Genomic DNA, 15646 nt, shown 5'->3' on the forward strand with positions numbered 1-15646 from the left:
CAAGGCTGGGCTGGCCACCATGAAGGCAGGAGAATCACCCTCACCCAATAGGATTCCAAGCACGCTAGGACCTAGAACAACAGCTGGACCGGGGAAACAGGTACAGGAATCCCCACCTCGACCAGTCCTGTCGAAAAGCTTTACCACGACGACCTCACTGTCAGGGAATGGCGCCATGTACAATGGGAGATGCTGAGACAACGCCAACACGAAGAGGTCCACCTCTGGGCGCCCATAGGTCCGGCAAAGCCAAAGGAAGGAGGCGGCATCAATCGTCCACTCCGTAGAAAGAGGAATGGAGCGCGACTGGTCGTCTGCCAGAACGTTGAACACTCCCTGAGTGTGAACAGAGCGAAGAACTAAACCTTGAGAATTCAGCAGAAGAGCCACCCGAAGTGTCCAGCCCCTAAGAGCCACGGACCATAGGGACTCCCCATGGTTGAGACAATGAACCACAGAGCAGCAGTCCAAACGGACCCGAATCGCCAAGCCTCAAGGAAGCTGAATCTGGCACAGCACCTGCCACACCGCTGAAAACTTGTGCACCATGCTGTGAATGCACATGTAAAGACAGCCCTCAACAACCCTAGCCGGACTGGTGAGCGCTTGTCACAAAGCCCCAACCGAGAGATGAGTCAGTTGTGAACACAGAGCAAGGGAAGAGGAAGGTGCCATGGCAATGAACCCCAAAAACCCAAAGAGGAAGCTGGCGACACGGCAACCTACGCAAGGACACCAGGGAGAACAAATCCAGTGATCACGAGATCGGCGAAAGTGACTTTTCCGAAGATACCAAAACAGCCTACTAAGCCAAACCCTGCCCAGCGGATTAAACAGCAAGGCAAAGTTCTGGCTCCTGCACAGCTGCTTGAACAACCGCTGAGGGACCAGGGTCCCCCTCAAAAATGGCTAAAGTTGGGACCGCAGCCAGAGCAAAGCCACAGGAGGGAAAGAAAGGAATGCAGTTTGAGAATCTCACGCTAGGCCCATCCAAACCTGAGCCCAGGATGGGACCAACTGGGACTTCCGTCAAGTTACCAGGAATCCTAATCTGGCAAGCCGGGAAAGAACCAGAATCCTGGCAAGCAGACAAGCAGACCGGCAGGGAGACCACACCAACCAGTCGTTGAGGCAGGCTGCCAGCCAAGAAGAGACAAAACCTTTGAAATGCACCCAATCAGTGTAAGAGGAACAAAAACGGTTTTGTTTTTTACTCAAACAAAACCGGATCCAATACAAAGGCATAAACCGGGTCACACAGGAGGTAGGCGCCAAGGGCCTCCCTGAACCTCTACAACGGAAAGCCGAGAGGAAGAAAATCTCCAAAACACGAATCTGAGGTACCCTTGGGCACCCGCAAATGAACTTGGGGGGGGAGCCCTACCTTTTGCATTTGGCGGCATATAATAACGCACAAGGTTAATGATTTTTTTTATATATATAAAAGGAGCCCCATGGCTAAAATGGCCGAAATACGGACAGAATACCGAGGGCTGGGAGGCTTGGGAGCCAGAAAAGCATACAGGGTAAGGTCGCTGGACACAAAATCCGTGCCCACAATAAAATAATGAAAACAAGCCAAGAACCATAGTCTGTGAACACAAGACTGAGGTAATAATATACAGAAGTACAACAGTCTCATACACAAGACAAGACTGCCCTGAGAACACAAGACCAGGAGACATGACTACCACCACAATTCCCCAGGGGAAACAGACAGTGTAGAAAAGGATGGATGAATCAATACGATTGGTATACCCATAATGGAACATTGGTGGTAACTGAGTACCCAAAGGAGCCACATAGACATGAAAAAGAACTTGTCCAAAGGCAGAGTAGTAAGTAAAGGGAATGCAGGAGGCAGTGATAAGATAGAGGCTATAAACATAGAAACGCAGGAGCTCAAAAAGCTCAGGAATGTGCACACGAGTAGAATGACTGGTGAAAGGCAGGCCCAAGAGCCAAAGTGCAACCCCCGCAAGCACAACTAAAGGAGTACAATGGGGCGAGTACAAACTTACCACAACTACAGATGTCACTGCGGATGACACTGCGTTTCCCTCATCGTGTGATGAGGGAAACACACGAATTCACACTACCTCCCCACCCTTTCATAGCAGACGTAACCCACACCCGAGACATGTCACACAAAAGTGAACGACAGTCACTGGTAAGAACAAGAGCGCATTAACTAAATGCAAAACGACCCAAAAAACAGGAAAAGAATGAGTAACTTTCACCGGCCCAGCCGCCATATCCAAAGAGCGGGTAGCAACAAACCACAGCTGTGGGATGATGCACCACGACTGGAGCGCTGCCCTGACGGCCAGTTGCAGCAACTCAAACTGTAGAGCAAAATATGTGCTAAAAATATAAACAACAAAACCACTGATCTGAGAGGAGGGGAGAGGAGGGAAGAGCAGGGGTACCAAAAGCACCGGAAGATAACGTGCAATAAATATATGATGAATCAAAAAATAAAGTCGTGGTATTAATATTTTTTTCTTCCCCAGAGAAAATATCCAAGCAAAAGATGGATGGTTTCATTATATTTTTTATTGATTAAATTGTTGGGGGAAGATCTTTTTAGAAATTTTAGGCACCAATATTTCTTTATAGCCAGCAGTGATCTGTTTTGTCTTGCTGACTTTGTGGGTGCTTCCCCTGGTAATGCCAGAAATTATTAAAATTCACTAACAATTTGGTCAGATTGCCACTGCTATCTGCACCTATTAACACTTTGCCTGGCCCGGAGAGCCACCCGCTGCGCACCGCAAGGTAGGCCGGTAGTTGCCCGTGAGCACACAACCCAATGTTAAACTCTTTCACTCAATATTTATACTTACTAAAAAGATTAAGCAAAAATTAATTGATGACAGCCTTGACGTCATCTCCCGAACCACGTGTACTGTTTTAATGACTACAAGAGCGTCATCACACAGCCAAAGTGTTAACACTTTCGCGTTCCACAGACTGAATAGCTCGTCACTCATTTTTCTACTGAATGTGTTCCAACGACGCAATACTGAGTTACTCATTAAAACATTTTTTAAAAATTTAAATTTTATCAGATCAATCTGGTAGTGGTTTTAAAATAAGCGCCTTTAGATTGCACACAATTTGATACCAAAATCAAAGATATAACATGAAACTTGATGTCCAAACACTTGAAATATTATAAATAGGCCTATGGTCCGAATATTAAAATATATGTTAAAATTCTATTTATTGTCCTATTATCTTGGGACTAGTTTTAAAATGCGCGCCTTTTTATTGCGAACAATTTGATACCAAAATGAAAGATGTAACACAAATATTTATGTCAGAACACTGGAAAGATATAAATAAATTTGTGATGAAGAGCGTCCAGAATTACAATATTTGTTAAAAACCCAGTTATTGCTCTATTATTCTGGGACTAGTTTTAAAATAATCGCCTTTTTATTGCGAACAATTTGATACCAAAACGAGCGACGTAGCACGAAATTTGATGTTATCAAATTGAACGAGTTGAACATTAGGTTGCAATGTACAAAATGGTGCTCGTTCACGGGTAACTTTAGGCTTTTCTGCGGGGAGGCACTCCAGCCTTTTGTACATTTTATTCATACACATCTGTAGGGAATTTAATTGCGAACACAATGATACCAAAACGAGCAACGTAGCACGAGAATTAAGGTAAAAAAATGGAACGAGAATGCACATGTTACTGATTTTGTGCGTTTTTGCCGACTTTACGCTTTGCTGTTGGGAGTCACGCTAGGCTTTTGGACATTATATTTATACACACCTGTAGGGAATTTAATTGCGAACACAATGATACCAAAACGAGCGACGTAGCACGAGAATTAAGGTGAGAAAGCTGGAATGAGTATACACATTTGGGTGTCACCGCGCGCTTACCCGCACGGAGGGGCCACTATTCCCCTGTCAACCGCGAGTTTCCACGGAGCGCGAAAGTGTTAAGAGGGGCTAGGTTCTGGGTCATGCTCCCGGTAGGCCTAAAAGATCTGTGACTGATGGCATCTAGTAGTTTGACACTGTATTAGCATTGTAGCTTCAAGGAGCCACAGGGGGGCTTCTCCCAGAAAAGCACAGAGAATGAAGAATATAGTGATTGTAATGCTATTGACTAAGTAACACTTACTTCTAAGCAGGGGTTATCCAGTAAACATGTTTGTCCACAATGATCTTCTTCACATTTACATTCAAAACTCCCATTTAGATTATGGCATTCTCCGTTATTTTTGCATGGAAAACTTTCACATTCATTTACATCGTCTTCACATGTTCGTCCGGTCCAAGAAGGAGTGCAAGTGCAGGTAAAGTTGTGAGTTTCATGGGTACAAGTGGCTCCGTTTTTACAGGGATTTGATAGGCATTCATCAATATCTTGGTCGCAGTACTTGCCTTCCCATCCAGGAATACAGTTACACTCCCAGCCCTATAAACATACAGGCATAGTATTAGTAGTTAGTTTACATTAAAGCTGCTGAAAACAAATTCTTGTACTATAGTTTACACTGACTCCTACTGAAGCAGCCAGTAGCCTACAGAGCAGTAGAATAATAAATCTTTGTCTTGAAAATTAACCCATCAATAAAACACTTCTTATATTAGCCAATTACTGTACAATAAAATAAAGTATTTAAAACTACTGTATATGTTTTGATAGCCAAGAGTGTTTGTCTGCGCCTTGCCCTCCCTTCCCTCACACCATCTTGCCCTCCCTGTCCTCAACACCATCTTACCCTCCCTGGCCTCAACACCATCTTGCCCTCCCTGTCCTCACACCATCTTGCCCTCCCTTCCCTCACACCATCTTGCCCTCCCTTCCCTTACACCATCTTGCCCTCCCTTCCCTCACACCATCTTGCCCTCCCTTCCCTTACACCATCTTGCCCTCCCTTCCCTTACACCATCTTGCCCTCCCTTCCCTCACACCATCTTGCCCTCCCTTCCCTCACACCATCTTGCCCTCCCTTCCCTTACACCATCTTGCCCTCCCTTCCTTCACACCACCTTGCCCTCCCTTCCCTCACACCATCTTGCCCTCCCTTCCCTTACACCATCTTGCCCTCCCTTCCCTCACACCATCTTGCCCTCCCTTCCCTTACACCATCTTGCCCTCCCTTCCTTCACACCACCTTGCCCTCCCTTCCCTCACACCATCTTGCCCTCCCTTCCCTCACACCATCTTGCCCTCCCTTCCCTTACACCATCTTGCCCTCCCTTCCCTCACACCATCTTGCCCTCCCTTCCCTTACACCATCTTGCCCTCCCTTCCTTCACACCACCTTGCCCTCCCTTCCCTCACACCATCTTGCCCTCCCTTCCCTCACACCATCTTGCCCTCCCTTCCCTTACACCATCTTGCCCTCCCTTCCCTCACACCATCTTGCCCTCCCTTCCCTTACACCATCTTGCCCTCCCTTCCTTCACACCACCTTGCCCTCCCTTCCCTCACACCATCTTGCCCTCCCTGTCCTCAACACCATCTTGCCCTCCCTTCCCTCACACCATCTTGCCCTCCCTTCCCTCACACCATCTTGCCCTCCCTTCCCTTACACCATCTTGCCCTCCCTTCCCTCACACCATCTTGCCCTCCCTTCCCTTACACCATCTTGCCCTCCCTTCCTTCACACCACCTTGCCCTCCCTTCCCTCACACCATCTTGCCCTCCCTGTCCTCAACACCATCTTGCCCTCCCTTCCCTCACACCATCTTGCCCTCCCTTCCCTTACACCATCTTGCCCTCCCTTCCTTCACACCACCTTGCCCTCCCTTCCCTCACACCATCTTGCCCTCCCTTCCCTCACACCATCATGCTCTCCCTTCCCTTACACCATCTTGCCCTCCCTTCCCTCACACTATCTTGCCCTCCCTTCCCTCACACCATCTTGCCCTCCCTTCCCTCACACCATCTTGCTCTCCCTTCCCTCACACCACCTTGCCCTCCCTTCCCTCACACCATCATGCTCTCCCTTCCCTTACACCATCTTGCCCTCCCTTCCCTCACACCATCTTGCTCTCCCTTCCCTCACACCACCTTGCCCTCCCTTCCCTCAACCCCCCCTACCTTCATCTCCCTTCCCTCACCCCCCCCCACCTTCACCTCCCTTCCCTCACCCCCCCCTACCTTCACCTCCCTTCCCTCATCCCCCCCTACCTTCACCTCCCTTCCCTCACCCCCCCCTACCTTCACCTCCCTTCCCTCACCCCCCCCCTACCTTCACCTCCCTTCCCTCACCCCCCTCCTACCTTCACCTCCCTTCCCTCATCCCCCTCCTAACTTCACCTCCCTTCCCTCACCCCCCTCCTACCTTCACCTCCATTCCCTCACCCCCCTCCTACCTTCACCTCCCTTCCCTCACCCCCCTCCTACCTTCACCTCCCTTCCCTCACCCCCCTCCTACCTTCACCTCCCTTTCCTCACCCCCCCTCCCTTCCCTCACCCCCCTCCTACCTTCCCCTCCCTTCCCTCACCCCCCTCCTACCGTCACCTCCCTTCCCTCACCCCCTCTTCCCCTCCCTTCCCTCACCTCCTACCTTCACCTCCCTTCCCTCACCCCCCCTCCTACCTTCACCTCCCTTCCCTCAGTCTCCCCTCTTCACCTTCCTTCCTTCACCCCATGTTTCTCTCCCTGACCCCACCCCCTTTACCACCCTGACCTACTTTGTCCTGCCAGGCCTCACTACACCCCTCACCTTCCTGCCCTTGCCACCAATTGGGAGCATACATCATATAACTAATTATAGGTTAAAAATATTATGAGTTATATTGGAGGAGTAAAGTTACCATTAACATTAAAATGATGACTTGTGTAATTACTGTACCTCATCCTGGTAAGTCAGGTCACAGGAGCCATGTTCACACTGTATCTGTTTCACAGTACAAAAGTCGATGATATTTTCACAGTTGCCTCCGGAGTATCCAAATGGGCAGGTGCAAGTGTAGTTGTCTGCAACACCACTCAAGGAATCTGAAGAATAAATAATTGTTATCTACTTTTTTAATATGCTTTACTACAGAAAACATTATATTATAAAGGTATAGTAGTTCAGCATAAAAAAAATCAGCGTTGAATGTAATATAACTCCTCTCTTCTGGTAGAGCCCCGGTGGCTCCCTGTAGCTATCTCTCGCGATTGTTCGAAGCCCGAAACGCTTTGCGTAATAGTGGCTTTAGGCATTGTATGTACTAGCCCTATCTATAAATCCATCACTCTTTGTAAAATCTCTTGTATGTATGTACCTTACCTAAATAAACATTTAATTTGATTTGATTTGATTTGTTCCAATCTACCAGTTACATCAGTTGCATGAGTTCATTTGGCCTATAAAGACCAGAGCCAAAACCTTGCCCCTTCACATGAGGCACAGGGAGCAAATGATATTCAACCATTTCACCATGAAAACATCCAGAATCTTGGCGAAGGTTTACAGGCAACAGCTGGGTTCCCAAGACTCAAAAACCAGTAAAATGCCAAATAACTATCCAAACAAAACAAAACAAAACACACAAAGCTAACTACACTTAGGTAATTACAAACCATAAATGCATCCTGCCAGCCAATATTATGCATTGGCTGGTGTCATCAATGCATTCCAACCCTAGTTATGACAGGAGAGTCCCAAGACGTCTGTCTCACCCTAGGCATGGCATGTCACAAGCAAGGAGGATTTTTAAGGAAGTGACCCCCAAACACCCTAGGGAAGATAACCCCTGGCAATGCAAGGACAGCACTAAGAAGCACAAGATAAGGAACACTGTGCGCATGCAGCTCCAACACTCCAAACTAGGCTCATGCTACACCGCAGTGTACAAGAAACAACACCACTTAGCTGAGCCAGCACAGAAGAGAGGTGACCCAGTATTCACTAATCACCAAAGAACTGAGGGTGGAGACACTGGCTGATAGTGGGCTATCTTCCCAATCCCCCCCAAATGAGTGGGGGAGCTGGGGCAAACAAGCTCACGCAAGTTCTGATCATTTGTTTGCAACAGAGTTAAGGGGCATTAGATTGTTTACTCAAGGTTGCTCAATGTCAACCAATATTTTTTGACTAGTTGTATATAAAAAGGGCTGCAATTGTTCCAAGTTTCAGTACTGCAGCCTAAATAGAAAGGGAGATTTTTTTTGTTTTTTGATTTTTCAACGAATTTTACACATTTTCAAGTCTAAGTAAAAAAACACACAGTTCAGATATAATTATTCTATGACACTTTTCTGACACATTAGCTCATAATAAAGAATCTGTAGCAAGATATTTTCCAAAACATCTTTAGTTTTCCTAATACAAATTTTCAAAGTCCCCCCCCCCCCAAAAAAAAATATGCAAATATGTCATGTTTATTGCTATTATAAAATCAATAAATGAACTTAGGAAAAAACGCTTGCTACAAATTTTAGAGACATACACTTTACATACAAGGTGTAAGTTTCATGTAAATTGAATAAAAAATGAAAAAGTTATTTAAACGTTTGTTACTTGAAAATAAATACGAAAATAATAAAGTCTTAGGTGCTGCCATCTGTGGCTGAGGTTGACATCCACCAGTTTTCTCCAAAATTGGCACCCTTACAGATAGGCTTATGTGCCTTCAGGTGTATAAGTTTCACGCAAATCGTCCGATAAAAAAGAAAAAAAATTGAAAAAAAAATTAACTTAAATTTTTTTCTTTTAAAACTAATTATAATATTTTTTTAATATATGCTATTATGATAGCTGAGAGTCATAGATATGATTTCAGTTGACACTTGTGTTTGATAATCGTTTTTGACCATTTTGGAATAATTTTGACACAACCTAGAACGGAGCCGGTCAGCCGAGCGGACAGCACGCGGGACTTGTGATCCTGTGGTCCTGGGTTCGATCCCAGGCGCCGGCGAGAAACAATGGGCAGAGTTTCTTTCACCCTATGCCCCTGTTACCCAGCAGTAAAATAGGTACCTGGGTGTTAGTCAGCTGTCACGGGCTGCTTCCTGGGGGTGGAGGCCTGGTCGAGGACCAGGCCGCGGGGACCTACCTTGAGGTTACCTTGAGGTGCTTCCAGGGCTTAGCGTCCCCGCGGCCCGGTCGTCGACCAGGCTTCCTGGTTGCTGGACTGATCAACCAGGCTGTTAGACGCGGCTGCTCGCAGCCTGATGTATGAGTCACAGCCTGGTTGATCAGGTATCCTTTGGAGGTGCTTATCCAGTTCTCTCTTGAACACTGTGAGGGGTCGGCCAGTTATGCCCCTTATGTGTAGTGGAAGCGTGTTGAACAGTCTCGGGCCTCTGATGTTGATAGAGTTCTCTCTCAGAGTACCTGTTGCACATCCACTTTTCAACGGGGGTATTCTGCATATCCTGCCATGTCTTCTGGTCTCATGTGATGTTATTTCTGTGTGCAGGTTTGGGACCAGCCCCTCAATTATTTTCCACGTGTAAATTATTATGTATCTCTCCCGCCTGCGCTCAAGGGAGTACAGATTTAGGCTCTTTAGTCGGTCCCAGTAATTTAGATGTTTTACTGAGTGGATTCTAGCAGTAAAGGATCTCTGCACGCTCTCCGGGTCAGCAATTTCTCCAGCTTTGAAAGGGGCTGTCATTGTGCAGCAGTACCTCCACTCTAGAGAGCACAAGCGTTTTGAAAAGTATCATTATCGGAATAGCATCTCTAGTGTGAAAAGTTCTTGTTATCCAACCTGTCATTTTTCTTGCAGTTGTGACGTCTACTTTATTGTGTTCTTTAAAGGTAAGGTCTTCCGACATGAGTACACCCAGATCCTTTACATTGCCTTTTCGTTCTATGTTATGATTTGCCTGAGTTTTGTACGTGGTTTCTGTTTTTATATTTTCAATTTTTCCGTAGCGCATGAGCTGGAACTTATCCTCGTTAAACACCATATTATTTTCTGTAGCCCATAGAAAGACCTGATCTACATCTGATTGGAGGTTTGCCGTGTCCTCTATGTTGCCAACTCTCATGAAAATCCTAGTGTCATCTGCAAAGGATGATACAGTGCTATAGGTTGTGTTCTGGTCTATGTCCGATATGAGGACGAGAAAAAGTACTGGAGCAAGCACAGTACCCTGGGGAACTGAGCTCTTCACGGTTGATGAGCTGGATTTTATTTTGTTGACTATTACACATTGGGTTCTGTTAGTCAGGAAATTGTAGATCCATCTGCCTATTTTCCTGGTAATTCCTTTTGAACGGATTTTATGTGCAATAACACCATGGTCACATTTATCAAAAGCTTTTGCGAAATCTGTGTAAATTACATCAGCGTTTTGTTTGTCTTCTATAGCATCTAATGCCATATCATAGTGGTCCAGCAACTGCGACAGGCAAGAGCGCCCTGTTCTGAAACCATGTTGTCCGGGGTTATGGAGATGCTGTGATTCCATGTATTTTGTGATCTTACTTCTTAGCACTCTCAAAATTTTTTATGATGTGCGATGTTAGTGCTATCGGTCTGTAATTTTTTGCCTCTGCCTTATTTCCTCCTTTATGGAGTGGTGCTATCTCTGCTGTTTTTAGTATGTCAGGGATAACGGCAGTATCTAGGCTTTGTCTCCACAGAATGTGAAGGGCCTGCGATAGTAGTTTTTTACAGTTCTTAATGAATATGGAGTTCCTAACTAAAAGCCAACACTAAAAGCACAACACAAGACACTAAAAGCCCCGAAATCATCTCAAGATAACCTCAAGAGAAGATACTTCAATATTTTTTTCTCCCTTCCTATTTATGCTACGATGCTGAGACTTGGACCAGATGAAACCCTTTTCATGTACAATTCGTCAAAAAACCAGCGTTGAATGTAATGAAACGCCATTTTCTGGGTGAGACCCGGAGGCTCCCCGGAGCTTTACCGGCTGATATGCTAATGTCAGACTTTGGCATCAGTCATGTGTATGGAGTTCTAGGGCCTACCGGGGACCACGAGCCAGAACCTGGCCCCCTCAGAGAGGCAAGGGGAGCAATGGCCTATAGAAACCCCCGTGTGGTTGGAAGCATTCTATGTCTGCCATCGACAGGGTCAAGCATCCAGAAAGGTAAGCATTCCAAAACAAACCCCTATTCTGGTGAAAATTGCTACCTAAGCCGAACTAGTGGATAGAACTCTTCAACAGAAAACAAGGAAACTAGTATGACGTCATACGTCACCGCGCCGCTGTCTGCGCAGCTCCCCCCTCCCCGGGAGGGGGAAGGGGGAGCCCCAGACCTCCCACGCCGGCTATCCACCCATCAGTTCTGAGGCTGGATGTCAAAACACGCGAAAAACGCCGACCGGAGGGAGGGAGGGTTGCCGGGGAGCCTCCGGGTCTCACCCAGAAAATGGCGTTTCATTACATTCAACGCTGGTTTTCTGGGGGGAGCCCCGTCGGCTCCCCGGAGCTAACTACCCACAGAGGAAGGTCTAAAGGGACAAAACCGGGGGGCGGACACCACGCACCCCCAAGGAGACGAGACAACCGGCAGCAAACGCCAACCCAAGGCGCCACAGCCCCGAAAATCCCGGGAACAACACGAGAACCACGAGCAGCAAGGCCCCTGCACGAACACCAAAAATCCATGCCGAAAGACTGCAAGGCCACGTAGCCCAGACGGCAGCGAGAGCAGCGAAGCCACGAACGCCACAGGCATGAGGGAAGAACACAGGCAGCTTAGCCGCAAGAACACGGCTGACCACCCGGGACACTATCACCCGCGAACCGGGAAGAACAGAACCGGATCAACGCAAAACGCGCTCCGGACCCAAATGCCGTGGCACGCAAACAACAGCGGAGGGCCGCCACTGAACACAAAAACGACACACCCCCGGCCCGACCAACGAAGCACCAACAAACCCTGGACCCCTCCAGAATGCAGCAGCCCCACCCCGCGCCAGAAAAGATGGAGACTGTTGCCATCAAACAACCAAAACGCTAAAACCGAAAGAGCAAGAAAACTCAGCGACTCGACCCCCAGAGGCAAAGGCCCAAAGGAAAAAGCCGACGAAAAAACACACCGGAACCGAAGGGGCACTACCAACCGAGGAGAAGACAGAGCACGCTGACCAGAGACCAGGATGGTGCAAGCGGCGCACGAACAGGCCGGAGGTGAAACGACGCACAAGACAGCTGACTAACGGTGCAGAAGCAACACCAAGACCGAAAGCAAGCTGAAGCGGCTCCGCCTGCGCCGCACGAAAAGAAACCCCCACTAGAAAACCAAGCCGAGAGTAAACCAAGCGAACAAGAGTAACCACCTAAGAAGGGACAGGAAAAGGAAGGACCGCCAAAATACCCCATACTGCTGCCAAGAGAAGCACGCAGGTACCTACCACGAAGCCACCCGACCACCAACTGGAGGCGAGACCACGAGGCAGAACATAAGCAGCCCCGACAAGGCCCCCCCGAGCCCAGGAAAAGGCGGAGCCGCGAGAAGATCTCGGGCGCGACCACCGAAACCCAGGCGGCACAAAGAGATGGAACGTCTGCCGAACAGAAAAACTCCCCAAAGCATGCAAGCCCGCCAGGAGTTCAGAAACGACGGGTCCGACGCGAGACATCGCAAGACCCCCCCCCCCCCAAAAAAAAAAAAAAAACCGGCAGGGCAAGCTAGGAAAACTAAAGAAGGCGGAAGGGTCGCCTGCCAGAACAGGACCCAAACCAAGGGGCACGAACAACTGCAATAGACCGAGACAAAGAAGCACATCACAGGACACAGGCTGACCAACGCCTAAGAACACACGCAGAACATCCCTGCTGCAGAGGAGGCAGGAAGAGCAGAAGCACAAAAAAAAAAAAAAACCCAGGAGAACAACCAGGGGTGGACAATCAGGCAGGGACAAAAACCCCGCGCAAACCCCAGGCACAAAACGACAGCAAAGTGCCACTCCACAACTGGACACAGGAACAAGGACACGCCACCGTGAAACACGGTACCAATGCACACGTGCAGCAGCAGCAACAGGCACCACTGCAACATGCAACATGTAAATAGCAACTCCCCTCTGCAAAGGCAGAGAACGTTGCAGGCAGACCCCAGACAGGGCCAACGGAGACACGACAAAACCCTGCAGGCCCAGAAACCTGCACCAGGCGACCGACGGCGGAGAAACCCCGCTCGATACCTGCTGGATGAGGTACTGGGAGCTCTTTTACATTTGAAGCCCGGCCCAAGGTCAGGCCAGACCGGCCAGAGGATGGCCCACCAGGCAGCTGCGAGGAGCAGTCCACCGGCCCACATACCCCACAACCAGGACGGGCCGGAACTGCCATACGAAAACAGGCCAGTGCTCCCTGGAAGTCCACGGACAAACCAGCAAGAAGGCTTATGCTCGCAAGTAGGTCGTGTAACAAGCACAGACCTCTGATGGTAATACAGTGCTCCCCAAAAGTGCCAACAGCACCACTGCACTCCACTGGTACTATCCCGCAAGTTCTACCAGATAGGCGGGACCCAAGAGCCAGAGCTCAAATCCTGCAAGCACAGCCAGGAGCCTTACCAGGTGAGTACAGAACCAACCCTACAACCCCCACACCTCACAACATTAAAAAAGTAGGGTCCCCTGAATGACTCCAGCATGGGTTGGACATGCACATGAGGGGGACAGGAAGGGGTGATAAAGGGACAGTCACTGGTGTGTGAACGGTCTCAGTCGTACAAAAATATACCTAAATAAAGACAGGTATATAAACACCGCCGCATCCAGCGCCCAGCCAAAAGACGCCAGACCGCAGAAACTCACCTGGCGAATGGTGGCACGAACTTGACACGACTCAACCGTGCCCAGAAGAACTTGGGAGCACCGCCAGGTGAAGATGCCAGAGCCGGACCCTGCCGGACCCGCAGGAGAACAGGGAGAGGCGAAGGAGGCGGTCCACCCCCATGACACAGGGAAAACCGCGGTGTCCTCCCCACAACTGGGAACCAGGACACCCCCGGCGCGAAGGGGCACATACCGCAGCCAGGGAGAAGAACGAGAGGCGAAGCACTGTAGCAAAAAAGGGCGCAAAACCCCAGCACTGAAACACCGCCCAGACCAAAACAAACTCCACGGCGCATGCGCATAACACGCTGGCCGAACTGCACACCCTCCCTGCGGGAAGGCGCCAGCCAGGACTACTGCACGAGAAAAGGAGCCAAAAGAGGAAGCAGGAACAATAAAACCGGCCAAAGAAGCAAAGAGCCCAAAAAGGAACCCAACCGGGCGACAAGTAGCCCAACCGGGCGACAAGTAGCCCAACCGGGCGACAAGTAGCCCAACAGGGCGACAAGTAGCCCAACAGGGCGACAAGTAGCCCAACAGGGCGACAAGTAGCCCAACAGGGCGACAAGGAGCCCAACAGGGCGACAAGGAGCCAAACAGGGCGACAAGCAGCCCAACAGGGCGACAAGCAGCCCAACAGGGCGACAAGTAGCCCAACAGGGCGACAAGTAGCCCAACAGGGCGACAAGTAGCCCAACAGGGCGACAAGTAGCCCAACAGGGCGACAAGTAGCCCAACAGGGCGACAAGCAGCCCAACAGGGCGACAAGCAGCCCAACAGGGCGACAAGCAGCCCAACAGGGCGACAAGTTGCCCAACAGGGCGACAAGTAGCCCAACAGGGCGACAAGTAGCCCAACAGGGCGACAAGTAGCCCAACAGGGCGACAAGTACGAGGAGCCGACAGACGTTCCAATAATGCGGGAAGTAGCGAAAAACCTTCCCGTACCCTCGAGAACACAGAAGCCAACACTAGTCCCGAAGGCACACGAAGGCGCAGGCGCACCCGAGATCAGAAGTCACGCAGAACCCCATCAAACGGGGAAACATGACAAAACACCTGTCCCAAAAAGGGGGGGGGGGAGGAAACATCCACCCACAGGACGGAACCAACCGACTCAAAGGCCAAGGAACCGAGATCGGGGAGGGGCCGACGTCCAACAGCACGTACGGCGAGTGGGGAGGAAAGACCCCACTCCGCGTAACCACAAGCCCCGCCTAGAGGGGGATAAAACCCCCCACGGGGTCTAACGGGGCCAAGGCCCCAAGTCAGCCTCTCCCCAGCCCCGGGAACCTACACGACAGGCCCCGGGGCAGAGCCGTTCCCCCAAAGCCCCGGCCGTACCAGAAAACCGGGGCAGCTGTGAAAACACTAAGGAAGGGAGCCCACTGGCAGACTCATACAACACGGCTGGAGGAACAGGCCCAAATGCCCCCGTCACTACCCCGGAAGGGGAATTCCCCGAGACTGCCCGAGTCTCAACACCACCAAAAACCCCGCCCCGAACCTACAGACGGTAAGGAACCGGATGCAGGCAGGAAGGGTGAACCAGGGGAAAGACAAGGGGGCGTGGATGGAACCGAAGCAACCAACACCCCCAAGTCCCAAAACGAACTACAACGGGGCAGCCCTGGGGCTACCGGGAGGAAACCACGAGAACGTTGCCACCACCAAGGCTCAAGTGCAACGCCCCTGCTGCCCGCACCCGCTTTGTTAGCACAACTGTGTAACCGAGCCACAACGAGCAACCAAACTCGCAGGACTCCGGGTCGAAGGTGTCACCGACCCCACAGGCAGCAGACGGAGGCAAAACAGAGAGTCACCCAGAGACAAAAGGTGAGAGCAACCCTCAAACTCGCTGGAAGTGAGGGGGGGACTCTGGGGTCACATCCATCGGAC

At 49.8% G+C, this 15646-nt stretch overlaps 1 protein-coding gene across 1 annotated transcript in view; it reads right to left on the minus strand.

The window, feature by feature from the left end:
• The window catches only part of crb (cell polarity complex component crumbs), a 227234-nt gene that overhangs the window by 12400 nt on the left and 199188 nt on the right, over window positions 1–15646 (minus strand). The window contains exons 35-36 of the mRNA XM_045759691.2: window positions 6838–6983; window positions 4148–4444 (exon numbers count right to left, since the gene is read on the minus strand). Coding sequence (XP_045615647.2) covers window positions 4148–4444; window positions 6838–6983 — 443 coding nt within the window. The remainder of the gene's footprint in view (window positions 1–4147; window positions 4445–6837; window positions 6984–15646) is intronic.

Source organism: Procambarus clarkii, chromosome 64 (assembly GCF_040958095.1).
Source record: "Procambarus clarkii isolate CNS0578487 chromosome 64, FALCON_Pclarkii_2.0, whole genome shotgun sequence".
Taxonomy (NCBI): domain Eukaryota; kingdom Metazoa; phylum Arthropoda; class Malacostraca; order Decapoda; family Cambaridae; genus Procambarus; species Procambarus clarkii.